At 42.6% G+C, this 12,284-nt stretch overlaps 2 protein-coding genes across 3 annotated transcripts; both read right to left on the bottom strand.

The window, feature by feature from the left end:
• Positions 1 to 1,372: 1,372 nt before the first annotated feature.
• Positions 1,373 to 5,001, bottom strand: LOC148390655 (neurogenic differentiation factor 4-like). 2 transcript variants are annotated; one of them, XM_088389016.1, is made up of 2 exons: positions 4,777 to 5,001; positions 1,373 to 3,000 (listed from the first exon to the last, which is right to left on the bottom strand). In XM_088389016.1, exon 2 carries the CDS (start codon positions 2,995 to 2,997, stop codon positions 2,011 to 2,013), a length of 987 nt encoding a protein of 328 aa, XP_088245142.1. In that variant the 5' UTR covers positions 2,998 to 3,000; positions 4,777 to 5,001; the 3' UTR covers positions 1,373 to 2,010. The 2 variants fall into 2 exon arrangements, with proteins under 2 accessions (XP_088245142.1, XP_088245141.1); XM_088389015.1 differs by having other exon boundaries at positions 4,772 to 4,997.
• Positions 5,002 to 8,712: 3,711 nt separating this feature from the next.
• Positions 8,713 to 11,343, bottom strand: endou (endonuclease, polyU-specific). Its single transcript, XM_088390848.1, has 9 exons — positions 11,189 to 11,343; positions 10,971 to 11,093; positions 10,613 to 10,735; positions 10,041 to 10,212; positions 9,758 to 9,963; positions 9,581 to 9,694; positions 9,347 to 9,453; positions 9,122 to 9,264; positions 8,713 to 9,048 (listed from the first exon to the last, which is right to left on the bottom strand). Exons 1-9 carry the CDS (start codon positions 11,244 to 11,246, stop codon positions 8,928 to 8,930), a joined length of 1,167 nt encoding a protein of 388 aa, XP_088246974.1. The 5' UTR covers positions 11,247 to 11,343; the 3' UTR covers positions 8,713 to 8,927.
• Positions 11,344 to 12,284: the final 941 nt, after the last annotated feature.

Below are 12,284 nucleotides of genomic sequence, written 5' to 3'. Positions count from 1 at the left end.
AGAAACGTGATTGAAGCGCCATTTTTTTGTTACAAGACAAACCAGGCAAATTCTCACATAATTAAATGCTGACATCTAGTGGCCAAGTACTCTTAATGTTATCCATCCAATTTCATATAAGTAATGTCACTAGTTAACCGCTTGGCGGCGCTGCAAATCAGTATTTCTCGAATCCACTTATTTGCTTATTTTCCATATAACAAAAGTGCGCCCAACCTTTATCAAACAAATATCAATCAAAAAATGTCATCAAAGTGAAAAATAAAAATATCGCGTCTACTTACTCACACATTTACTTTTGTCTGTTACATTTTTTTCTCCCTGTTGAGTTCAATACAATTCTCTTATTTTATTTGATGAACGGAATGGTTCCAATTAGCATGCTATGTTGCTATCATATATACACTAGATAAACAGAGATGCAATGTGTCTAATAAATGAAGAATTTTGGCTTCCTAAAAACACAGGTTTGTCAAAAAGTCTAAATTGGGATGCGTGTAAATGAGCTGAGGCTCAAACTAACATTGCCGCAGCTTCCACATCAGAGTGCAGTTTCAGGGTCATAGGGTCAAATAGGGTTAGGTCAACAGCAATTCTTCGATTGATGCTTAAAGTGCAAACATTCCCGAGGGCTTTGTCCATCTTTCCATATTCTTCAACAGAAATATCTTTCATGTCCACTGTCACGTGTTTCTCAGGTCGTTTTGTTATTCATCGTGCGCCACACACTCAGTTTGTTTAGTCAGTATAGTGCAAATACACACGCGGGCTTATGCTAATCCCTCGGCGAAACAAGGCGATAGGTTTCTCCCGAGCATGGGATGTTCGTCAGGATTATCATCTGCAATTCAACCGCCAACATCATATTTAGCTGACAACGTATTTAGCTGGCGCGCTTTCCACACCTCTCAGTCACAAGTGTTCACATGCGCATATTTAGTAATATTGGGGATTTTGAGAGGCAACATGTAATGGCGCCATTGTTGACCATGACTCTTCCAAGACTGTTCCCACCAATGAGCTCTGACCCACACTGACCTTGTCCCCCTTGCCTAAATGACCTCTCAGTGGGTGGCCTCCACACTGACCAGCATGGAGCATGGATGAAATATATTGCATGCATTTGCATGGATGGATAGAAATGTGCGCGTCATATTGCGGTGAAGGATTATTCCATCCTGGTGTTTTTGAAAAGAGAAATGGTAACTTAAGCCATAATCACACATTTCTATCTTTCAATCCGACATCGTACTTCAGCGGTTTTATTAAAAGATGGCCGCAGGATTAGTGCGGATAAACCTCCGAATTTATTGAAAAAGAAAAACAAGTGAAATGAAGTCGGGCATCAACAAGGAAGCTGTAGGCCGTTGAACACAGTTGATTATTTGTCTTTTAATGTCAATATCCAAAAGAAACAAATACAAGTTCAAAAGCAACAACTTATGGAATTAAATATAAGTATTGCTAACCTGAGAGTCCCATTTTTCTTGTGAACCAATCATTTGTTTTCTTTCATTTTGTCTTTGTCTCCACCCAAGATCTACAACACAGTGCTACAAAAAGGAATATTTCCAGACCTTCAAAATTAGGAGACACAAGAAAAACAACACACAAAAAATGGCGAGGAATGACACAACAAATACAAAAACAATCATATAAACACACACATCAGATCAAATATCGTGTAAATTAAATTAGGCAATAAATTAAAATACATTTAATTCATGTAGAATATTGGTTGCTACCAAAAAAAAAAGAGCTCAAATAGAAGTGCTTGGACATTGCAGATGATCCTTCATGAGAATTCCCACTTGGATCCATTTGGTAATCAGTTTGGGAAGAAATATGCAACTTACATCATGTCATGTCATTTCTAACTGCAGCTAGTCTATTGCGCAACACACACACACACACACACACACACACACACACACACACACACACACACACACACACACACACACACACACAGATGATGACTTGGAGTCTACACTTTGCAGGGTGGTTCTGCTAGTCTCTGTAGACGGAGGTTATCTGTCGGGGAGTCATGTGAGGTGCATGGTAGGAGTCATATGACATCTGCACGCCATAGGCGGTCTGAGGCGGGTACAGGCCCTGGTCCACGGGTGACGGGGAGTAGTGGGGCGGGGCTAAGTAGTGAGGCGACGGCTCCTGTTTGCTGACCAGGTTGCTGCTGATGCTGAGGGGCGGAGTGGGGGGCCCCTCGTAGGGGGGCGTCCCCACCCCACCGGTGTTATATTCATTTGGCGAGTGACTCTCATACGCCCCTCCTTTCACGGCCCTCAGCTGGAGCAGGTGGGCGGAGTCAAAGCTGCCGTAGGGCGGACTCGGCAGGCCCGGGGAGGCGTAGCTCGCCATGCCGCCCAGAGGCACGGGGGGAGGGCGGACTCTGTCGTCGGGCCTTCCGGCCACGCCTGGCGCCGGGCCCAGCTGGAGACACCCGGCGACCAGGTTGGTGGTGGGTTGCGAGAGCCCCTTGCAGAGGGTCTCCATGAAAGCTCTGCTCTCCAAGGAAAGACCCCTCTCCAGGGCAGCGGAGAGAGCGCAGATGTAGTTACGGGCCAGACGCAGGGTTTCGATTTTGGACAGTTTTTGGGTGTTGGAGTGACAGGGCATGATGCTGCGCAGGTTCTCCAGCGCGTCGTTCAGGCCGTGCATGCGCGAGCGCTCCCTGGCGTTGGCCTTGACGCGGCGGGCGCGGAAGCGCTCCTGCCTGCCCTTGGTCAGCCGCTTCCTCTTGGGGCCACACTGCTTGGATTCGTTCTCATCATCCTGGCCTGTCGCTTCTTCCTCCTCGTCATCCTCGACCTCCTCGCTGCCCTCCTCCTTGGCCTGATGGTTGAGTCCGCGTGCTCTGCAGCGGTTTGAGGTCAAAGGGGCGTCGCCGTCGGGTGAGCTCACGTCACCCTCCATCCATTGCGTGGGGCTAACGTCCTCCTCGCCGTCTCCTTGTCTCGCATAGCGCTTGATCATCATCGTCTGTGCAAACACACAATCGTCCAATGTGAGCCGTAATACGAGACGAGATTCACTTCATCTGATGAGATGGAACGTATTGAAATTAATATCGCTGAGTTTGCATTATTGGTGATATTTTGGTTGCCTACGAGAAGGTCAAATGCTGTTTCACAGTGCCGGAAAATAAAACCACAAATGTAGTTCTATAATTCTTGTTAATTACTACCAGCCATTTTCAGATCCTATACCTACCTAGTACCTCGTAGATACAAACATGTCTTTGGGAGTTTTATTACCACTAAAGGGAAATGTGCTTTCGGCAGTTTGCAAACATATTTTTAAGGTTGTGTTAAACTTATAATCATATTAATATAATATCTAGTATTGGAGCGCTCGTGTGGATTGGTGGGTGGCGAAGAATGTGCAGGCAAACTGCATGAACTTGTTTTCGTTGAAGTGTTGTGTATAGGCCCAGACAGGGAGTACCGGACGAGAACATCTCAAGGTCATTGAGGAACGAGAACAACAGCACGTCTATGTGGCCCGGCTTCGCGGGGAAATCCAACCACCTGACCTCAGCGATAGCGCCGACGCGGGGAGGAGATGGCCGTCGACCAATCATCTCACAATATTTTGCATGCTTTAATATTCATATTGTGTTTCTTTAAAACTGGGCAACCCGGAAGAATGTGTCGTCTTTTGGTGGTCACAAAAACGCACGAGTTTTAGTGTGAGGGACCCGGGACCCAGGCCTGTATTAGTGCGCTTTGTCAGGAATAAACAATTGGTAAATTTGGTCTGATTGATCTACTGGTCTTCTCTTTGACAGAACGAACTCGCAAAATTGTTAGGTGCGCCAGTGTGTGGATTAGGACATAGCAATTTATGTGTTAAGTGTTGATCGCAATTTGGAGTCAGATCAGTAACTAGAATCCGTAACCTAACACCACAAAAACTTATCATCGTCATGTATTAACATTTTAAAAGTATCAAAAAAATCTCTCATGGTCTCATTCTACGGAATTCTCCCTACCCACTCTTGCTCTTTTTTTTTTTTCATAATATTTAATGCATTTTGTAGAGGACGCGAACAGCTTCTTTGATAATCAAAAAACAAGTTCCAATCCCCCCACATTATTACAATGTCTACAAAATGAGTGAATCCAGAAATTGGTGGATCATAACAATCTAAAACATTTTAAAATAACTTTAAAATAATGATAACATTTCAGCTGGATATTGTAGTTTCACTACATTTCAGCACCGGACAGTTCTCCTTCTCCTACAGTTGCTTATTGGCCCAAGCGTTTTACATCCGTGAAGGAAACAACTTGGGGATCCTTTTCGTTCTTGTTTCTCTGTCTCACTTGGTTATAATCCGAGTCACTGTCTGAACTGGTAAAGCCCCGGAAGGATAAACTCACTGGCAGGTTGAAAGTCCAATCTGGGCCATCGTAGGATTTACTCCGCGGATGAAGCGGCGAGCACGGGATTAAAATGGAACCCTGACGACCCCAAATCAGACACGGAGAACTCGAGACGAATTGACATGTATCTCCAAATGCAGAAATATTACATCCCACTTTCCTTTTAATAGCCCTTGAGATGTAAATTTGATACATTTATGTTACAAATTGTTATTTTCTAATAATCCTTGTGACTGTGTTACAGTTTGCAGAGGTTACTCCCTCTCCCAAACTAGTAAATAACTTGAATTTAACAATTTGAACTCATTTATGCTTCAAAACGAAACAGAAAAAAAAATCATGTAAAATACGCATGGGAGACGTACCTGACCTCTAGAAGTTCGTCCTGCGTCCAACGATCAGACTTTGACTCGTTTGTCCATCAAAGAGAGATTTGTGGCTGTGTGTGCTTCTGCAGCGCTGCGGTGTAGTCTCAGTGAGGGTCACCCTGCAGGGGCTCTGGCTTTAACCTCCACTGACAAGCTCCGCCTCCCGCCAAGCCAAGTTGCGCGTGGCCGGCCCGTGGCTTGAGGCCCACACGACGCTCCCGCGTGTGTGTGCGTGCGTGTGTGTGTGTGTGTCGGGACACCCTTTGTTGCAGTGAGGCAGCACGTTTGGGGAGACGCGCTCAGCCGCCTGAGCTTAACTGTATGTGACAGCTTGAAGTTGCATGTGAGCAGGTGTTTGCTGCATGCCCCCTTGCAGCCTGCCGTCCCTCAGCGGCGGCCTGCTAAACTGTTGCACAAGTTCAGCTCACCCAAGTGGCAGCTCAGACCACATGAGGTGTGCAAGGATTCACGTACGTTGGAAAAGAAGCAAAACTCCTGATGCACGCTGGGCGGGTAGTTTTAAGTAAATCTCAAAATACAATCGAGGCGCCATTCTCGTTATTAGCTGTTGACCATGCATTCCTTTCATAAATGCAGATACTAAAAATAAAATATCTTACTTTAAATGAAATGTATCGTTTGATTATTACATTTGCAAGATTTCTGTAAATGAATGCACATATTTAAATAATTTTATATGAAAAGTAAATAATAAATAATTTGCTTTTATAGCTAAAAAGCCATAGATTACACTTCTCAGTGAAATTTACATAGACGGTGTCTATGAATCATAAGGCTTAAATTACTTTTATCTCTTTTTAAAGCAATCAAGAAGTAAAATGAATCATACATAAAACAACAAACCAAATAAGAAGAGTCTCAAAATATAAAATGCATGCTGGCATTAAAACATCACATAAGTCAAGTGACAATTTTGACTTGGTTGAGTTAGAGGTCAGAATCTGACCGAGGCTCTCGCCCTTTATATTTACCCTGACAAAAAGTGCAAACCCAGTGTGAGCTTCTCGGTCCCTGTTCATGTCCCAGCTTCTCCTTTTCCACACCTGCAGCCTGAATTGGGAATTGCAATGTTGGGCCCACTGCCTCCCCTGGAGAGAAGCTTGCGGCCTCAGACCTTGTGGTATCCAAATCACATAAACATGTGACATTTCATTGCATGCTTTTTCTTTTCTTTTTTTTTTTTTGTCTGCCCGCTCTTTTGGCCTACTTATTTTAAACAACATATGTTCCAAAAAATGCTGCATTTGGTCATTAACAGGCCACTTCATTAAGTACACCCCCACAATTTAAACACTAAATTCTGCCTTGACTAAAGTAACACTGCTTTGCTATGATTTAGTGGTGGTACCTTGTGGCTTGCACAGAAAACATTAAACTAAGAAAATTACACACAATGATGTATTTCATAAAATTTAGCTAAAAAAAATAGCTTAATGCTAACGAGCAATGCTACAGATGAGCTAAATTATAGCATTAGTCTTATGATGTCATCATCATTAAGTGACTAATATTACTATGGCTTACTCCTTGTATAGCCTTATGTTCGGGTGATACTGCTCCCTGGTGGTCAAGACATGTACACAAGAAGGAGGAGCACAATGTCCAAACAAATGTGGCAAAAAAAATTCTTCTGTTCAGTAATGCATGCTTCGAAGTACTATTCTTAGTCCTCAAAAACACAGATGGAACAGATTAATTGCATTTCCATTTATTTCAATTGGGAAAGATGATTTGAATGTGTTAAATGTGCTATCTCACGGCACAAGTAAAATAACTTACATTTTTTTCCCAATTATAGTTTGTCACAGCGTAGATGTCTATTGAATCATACCTTGTTCAGCTATTAGCTTAATTAGCTACATCAAGCATTTATATTTTCCTGTAAGTCTGACACTCAATTGTTCATCCATTCTCTGCTGGTGTCTCAGTATGAACAGAAAACATAATCCTGTCTTTCATATATGTGTGAGTTGTACATTATGACTAAAGTGGTGATAACATTATTATTTTTAAATGAAGCCATCAAATTCACTTCAGTAGGCACAAACTCCAACTCCCTCTATGCTGCAAAATAGGCTCCTGTCCATCTGTTATACTCAAAGTCCATTGAGAGAAGTCACCTCCGCAGGGTGAGGAGTACATACATGTACGTGAGAGTACACTTGTGTTCATTTGTGAATACATCAGGGACTTCAGATGATTGCAAGAGAAGCCATAAACTTCCCCCCCAAATTGTCCCACAACCCAGATCCAGCAGTCTGCACTGTTTTTCTTTGTCCCCAACATGTACGTATATAGTATATAACTCAACTGGGGTACTTGTAAAGTTGTTTATAATATATTGTGGTGGCTCAAGTTTGGAGATTCCATTTGCCCAATATTGTTTGTGTTTGCCTTTTTCCCCCTTCTTTCCTGCAGTGCATAATCTGTAAATGTAAAGTAAGTTATTGCAAGTCCAGGCTGGGCTACAATACCCAGAGTGTGTGATTCAACCGTTTCATACACCCAATTGAGCCCAGACTGTGACTCTCCATATGTGTGCGTTCACTTCATAAAGTATAATATGCAAATAGTGGCGACAATATGGAGAGGATACAAAAAGTGCAGAGAATGAACGTTGCTGCGAGTTTCATGGTCCCCCATCAACTTTTGAATTGACCCACATCCAAGCCACACTTGAACCTCCCTCCAGCCCAGCGCCGACCCGGGGTGATGTTGACCATGTGTCCCCCCTACTAACCATCTCATTGATGGACCCCAGGACCGGATAAAATAGTCCCCTCGACCCCACCCCCTCGCCTCACTAAACCCCCTTAACCCTTCTCCAAAGCCGCTGTTGGCCCCCTGTTGAGCGTGCTCATTGGCTGACCGCCTTCAGGCGTCCCTTTTTCACGGGCCTATTGTCTGGGCCTGTAAGCAGCTTTGTTTCTGCATGTGCAGCTGGGCTAGCCCGCGCTGCCATTAGCCACAACATGCTACACACAGAGCGGGATAATATAATTACAAAACAAAAGTCAGGTGGCTCACGAGAGCTGCCAGGAGAAGCCAATTTGGGGGAGATGCAAGGACACGCTGGCGGGTGGCCAGCTATAATTCGATTATGAAGTTGTGTGAATGACAAAAGACACAATTGAATCTTTTTTTTCTTTTATTTGCCCCACTGTGATTTAATTCAATTGCGTTTGGGCTGCAAAAATGGCAGCTCGAAAAGAAAGAAGATTTACTCTTCCAATTTAGTGGTCACCCGCTCAGCAAATTTGATATCCCGCGACAAAATTGCGGGAGAAACTGTCCCCCTCCAACACGTCGACCGCATGTGAGGCCCAAAGCAGATGAATGACCGAGACTGAGTTTTGCTGCAAACTGACGGCGCTTATTGTGCATGAATGCGCACAGACCAGTGGACAATGGGATCAGTGGCAGATCCATCTCCTGTAATGCTTTCTTTAAACACGGCTGCAAGTGTGTCCCCCTGTTCTGTCGGCAGACCAGAATTTATCCTGTTAGTCACCCTAGATGAGTGAAAAAGACTAAAATCAACCCCCATCCCAGCTGGACACACACACACACACACACACAGGCATAAACGCTGCAGCTTTATCGACAGCTGATATGAGCAGGTTAAGCTGGTGACTACTGTTTGGAGCAGGTCAAGCATAACAGCATCGGTTAATGTCTTTTTGTCTCTGCGGTGCGTACGGCAAAGACTGTTTTTTGGGCCTTTCGGATAAGACAATAAGCAATTGTGTCCAATGAACACATGCGTGTTCCTCTCAAGGCTTGGTTGTTCGTATTGTACCCACTCAGGGTGTGTAAATGGCCATTTTGTGGCCCATTAGGCGCACTTGGATCCTTCCCCTGCCAGAATGCCACATTCTCATGCTTGTGCGTGTCTCTTCAGAAATGTTGAAGCACAATTTGACACATTTTAGATTTTATTTCTCCACTTACAAATGTTGAGGAACTGTTGGTACGTTATAGACAGGTGTCCTAATACTTTTGTCAATATAGTTCATGTAGTGGTCAATGCAAGTGGGACCACATCACTTTGGAATTGCATTTTTTTTCACCAAATATTGTTTCCTCGCTTTTACTCGTCAGTCAATGTGTGATCTGTACAAGTGTAGCTTGTTTAGTTTCTGGGTGTTGCGGGAAATGCAGACCCGATATATTTCTTGCCATCGCCATAAAAAGAGTTTTCCCATGTGTACGTTTGGATGATCAACTCCTTCCCGCCAAGGCTCAAGCGACATCTGAGAAAGAGAGACAAAAATGGGAATCCAATCCAGCAAGTACGGGCAGACAACGTGGGAGGATGACGCTCACTGTTTTCCAGGCCTGGTGATGTAACACAAACTGTAAACAGCCAAGTCAAATTCGGGGCTGCAGCCGATGACTGCAGAGCCGACTTGCTTGAAGTAGCCGTCCCACTTGAACTGCATTCCTAGCACGTCCGGGAAGGTCGTCCACTGCGAGGAGGAAGACGAGACAGCCAGTGAAGGAAGCGCTATACACGTGATAAAGCGAGACGATGTAAGGGTTTGTGTTTACAGGCCCGTTGAAGCTGTGGCTGTAGTAATTCAGGAGCCCTCTTTTCTCCAGAAGGTAAAATTGGATCCAGTTGTGGAAGCCTGACACCTTTCCTCCCTTTATCTCACCTAGAACAGAGATATTTATATTCTTCCATGTGCTTTGAGTGCTTGAAAATGATTATGGAAAATGGAATAAAATGCATTATCAGTGCTTACATTTGTAACCAGCAAAGGACAACAAAGCAGTTCAAACCTGCAAAAATGTGCTCAAAACCACTGGAATCCATCCTCCTGTTGTTGCGAGAGTACAATCCGAACCACATCATCTTCAGGTCATATATGAACTCTTCCTCTGACTTGTAGACACCTTCAAGGACAAAATAACATCACGTTTGATGAAGCAGAATATTGTATGTGTGTAGTGACGTACCCTTCGTATATAAGAAGGCAAAAAGTTCTCGGCCCAGCTCGGTATTGGACATGGTCTCCCTGAGGAAGTCGTCCTGCTCAGCTGTCTCCTGGGGACTCACGTCCTCGTCTTGTCCGGTCATCCTGTTGTAGTTGTCCAACAGAGCCAAGAGAGCCGCATAACTGGGCCTGGAGAACAAACCCTCCTCATCCAAAAAACGGAAAAAGCTGAAAGCACAAAATAAACAAGATCTGATGTCATACTGACGTGATAGAAAATAGTCAAATCTGAGGTGTTTCCTCACGGGCGAGAGGAGAGATCGTCCTGGGAGCCAGTTTGAGATCCAGAGATCAAAGCCTGGGGATCAATCACCAACTGCAAGGCTGAAGCTCGGTTCGAGTCCAGAACGTAAAGTACTTCAGAGATAGACTTGATCTCAGCATCGGTGATCACGGAGCCACCGCCGGTTTCGCCACCTGCACATGTACAGCATCAAAAATATGTGACATAGTTGACCCGAGGACTGCGTACAAACATACAATGTTTTATCTGAAACTACACTGACACCTGCTGGTTGCATGGAGTAATTGATTTCTGCTAAAAATTCTAAAAAAACAACAACCGAAAACGAAAACTACTATTATTCTAAAACTATTAAAAATTAAACCAAAATGAAGTATTGTTGACAAAAATTAACAAACCCAATACAAAAACTAATTAAAACTATCAGATTAAAAAAAAAGTGAATGAAAAATAAAAATGAACTAATCCGACCATAAATTGTGACTTTAAGGGACACAGTCTACCCTGTGAAGGTGAGCAGGTGTTCTCCATGAGGCAATAGAGCAGCACACATCAGTGATATTATTTTCTTACCGTTGCATACATCTGCATAGTCGCCACAGCAGTTGTTGTACTGCGTGCACTTTGAGTTGCAATGGCACTTATTTTGAGAGTTGTACTTCTCATTACACCGACCTTTACATGAAGTGGATCCCGCTTTAAGAAAATACAGAGAAGAACAGATGGAATAGTAAGTTCATGCTTTGTATAGGACAATTTAATGATAATTTGGTATAAACTGTATGGTATAGTAATTGTCTAATTTTTGTATTCGGCAGTGGATAAAGACTTTTTTTTTCTAATGTAAGTGGTCACATTACAATATCTGGCGTGAAAATCTGGATGAATGAGCTGATCCAGGATTTTTTTTCTTTTCAAATTAAGCACTTACCTTTACAAAGATCTGTATAGTCTGAACAGCAGTCTCTGTAGCGCTCACAGGAAGGATTGCACTGACAGGAAAAAGAATTGTCACTTCCAAAGCCACAGCGACCCTGACATGAGTCAAGGGAGTCTAGAAAACAACGGAACACATTATTCGGAGTGTCCCGCCAATCAGCTATACATGAACCCATCCAGATGTGATAATAAGGAAAAAAAAGATCTTACTACTGTGTGCCTGACAGAGCAGAGTGACCCAAAGTGCAAAGACAGTAATGAGCTTCATCCTGGCTCGCTGGAGACAAGGTGAACAGACCCTCGCTGTGGTTTCCCTTTTATAGAACACAGCCCATGTTGGATGTCATCCAGCCCACATGGCCGGATTCTCCTTACAAGATGTTTCCAATAACCTTTATACATGATTTGCTCAGATGTTTGTATTGGTTTAATAATTGTTCTATGCAGTTGACCCCAGACAGTTTTTCTTAATGTGCAAATAAGCTTGCTATCTTTTCTCTGTGAAAGCGCACACCTGTTTAGCACGCTGATTCTACTTTAATGTATATATTTAAAAAAAGATATGGCAGTATCAAGTTGGGAGCAATGAGCAGTTATTTTCATCGAATGAAGGATCATCGTTGTTTATTTCTAAAGTTATGCTTGTTTGTGCAATCGTGCCAAAATACCCAATATAAAAAAAAGTCAGTGTGTCAGATGTTGTGTTTCACAGGTTTTTTTTTTTTTTCTTCAATGCAGCTCTGTCTGAACAGATTCGAATGTGTTAAGTTATGTGTGGACTCCAGAGACAAGTCAGCGTTTTTACCTCACTATTTCATTTCACTGCATTTTGCGTCTATGTATTCAACTGAGATTATTTATTATTTATTAATTATTACTATTTATTACAATCAAGTTATACAGTTGACATTTTATGTTCTATGTTTGTACAATAACATAACCTGTTTGTAGTTAAGTGAGACAGTGATAGTACAACTGTCTGCACTCAAAATCTTCCGCTCTTCCATGAGCAATACACTTGAGAATTACGTCACATCTTTCCATAGATGATTCAGGCTTTCTTTTCTTGTTTTTACTTGCCATGTAGCACTTTGAGATTCCTCTGAATGTAAAGTGCGTTATAAATTATATTTATTATTATTGTTATTATTAGTAGTAGTATTAGTATTATTATTATTACATTCACATAATCAAATATACTGTGTAAATTAATCCCAGGATACACAGTCCTGGTGTTTAGGAAATAGGATATTTTAATTATACAAATAAAATATAATTTATTGATAATAGAATAATATTAAATGAC

The sequence above is a fragment of the Syngnathus floridae genome, chromosome 11, assembly GCF_059516105.1.
Source record: "Syngnathus floridae isolate MCC-2025c chromosome 11, RoL_Sflo_1.0, whole genome shotgun sequence".
NCBI lineage: Eukaryota > Metazoa > Chordata > Actinopteri > Syngnathiformes > Syngnathidae > Syngnathus > Syngnathus floridae.
The sequence above is the reverse complement of the archived record's forward strand: the minus strand, read 5'-3'. Positions and strand labels throughout refer to the sequence as shown.

What these genes read in the sequence shown, in the direction of transcription:
- endou (XM_088390848.1), bottom strand. Translation starts at nt 11,246, where the DNA reads ATGAAGCTCATTACTGTCTTTGCACTTTGGGTCACTCTGCTCTGTCAG. An exon ending in GCTCTGTCAGGCACACAGTA is followed by an intron (nt 11,094 to 11,188) that starts GTAAGATCTTTT and finishes GTTGTTTTCTAG; the next exon opens with ACTCCCTTGACTCATGTCAG. An exon ending in ATCACCAGGCCTGGAAAACA is followed by an intron (nt 9,049 to 9,121) that starts GTGAGCGTCATC and finishes TCTCTTTCTCAG; the next exon opens with ATGTCGCTTGAGCCTTGGCG.
- LOC148390655 (XM_088389016.1), bottom strand. Translation starts at nt 2,997, where the DNA reads ATGATGATCAAGCGCTATGCGAGACAAGGAGACGGCGAGGAGGACGTT.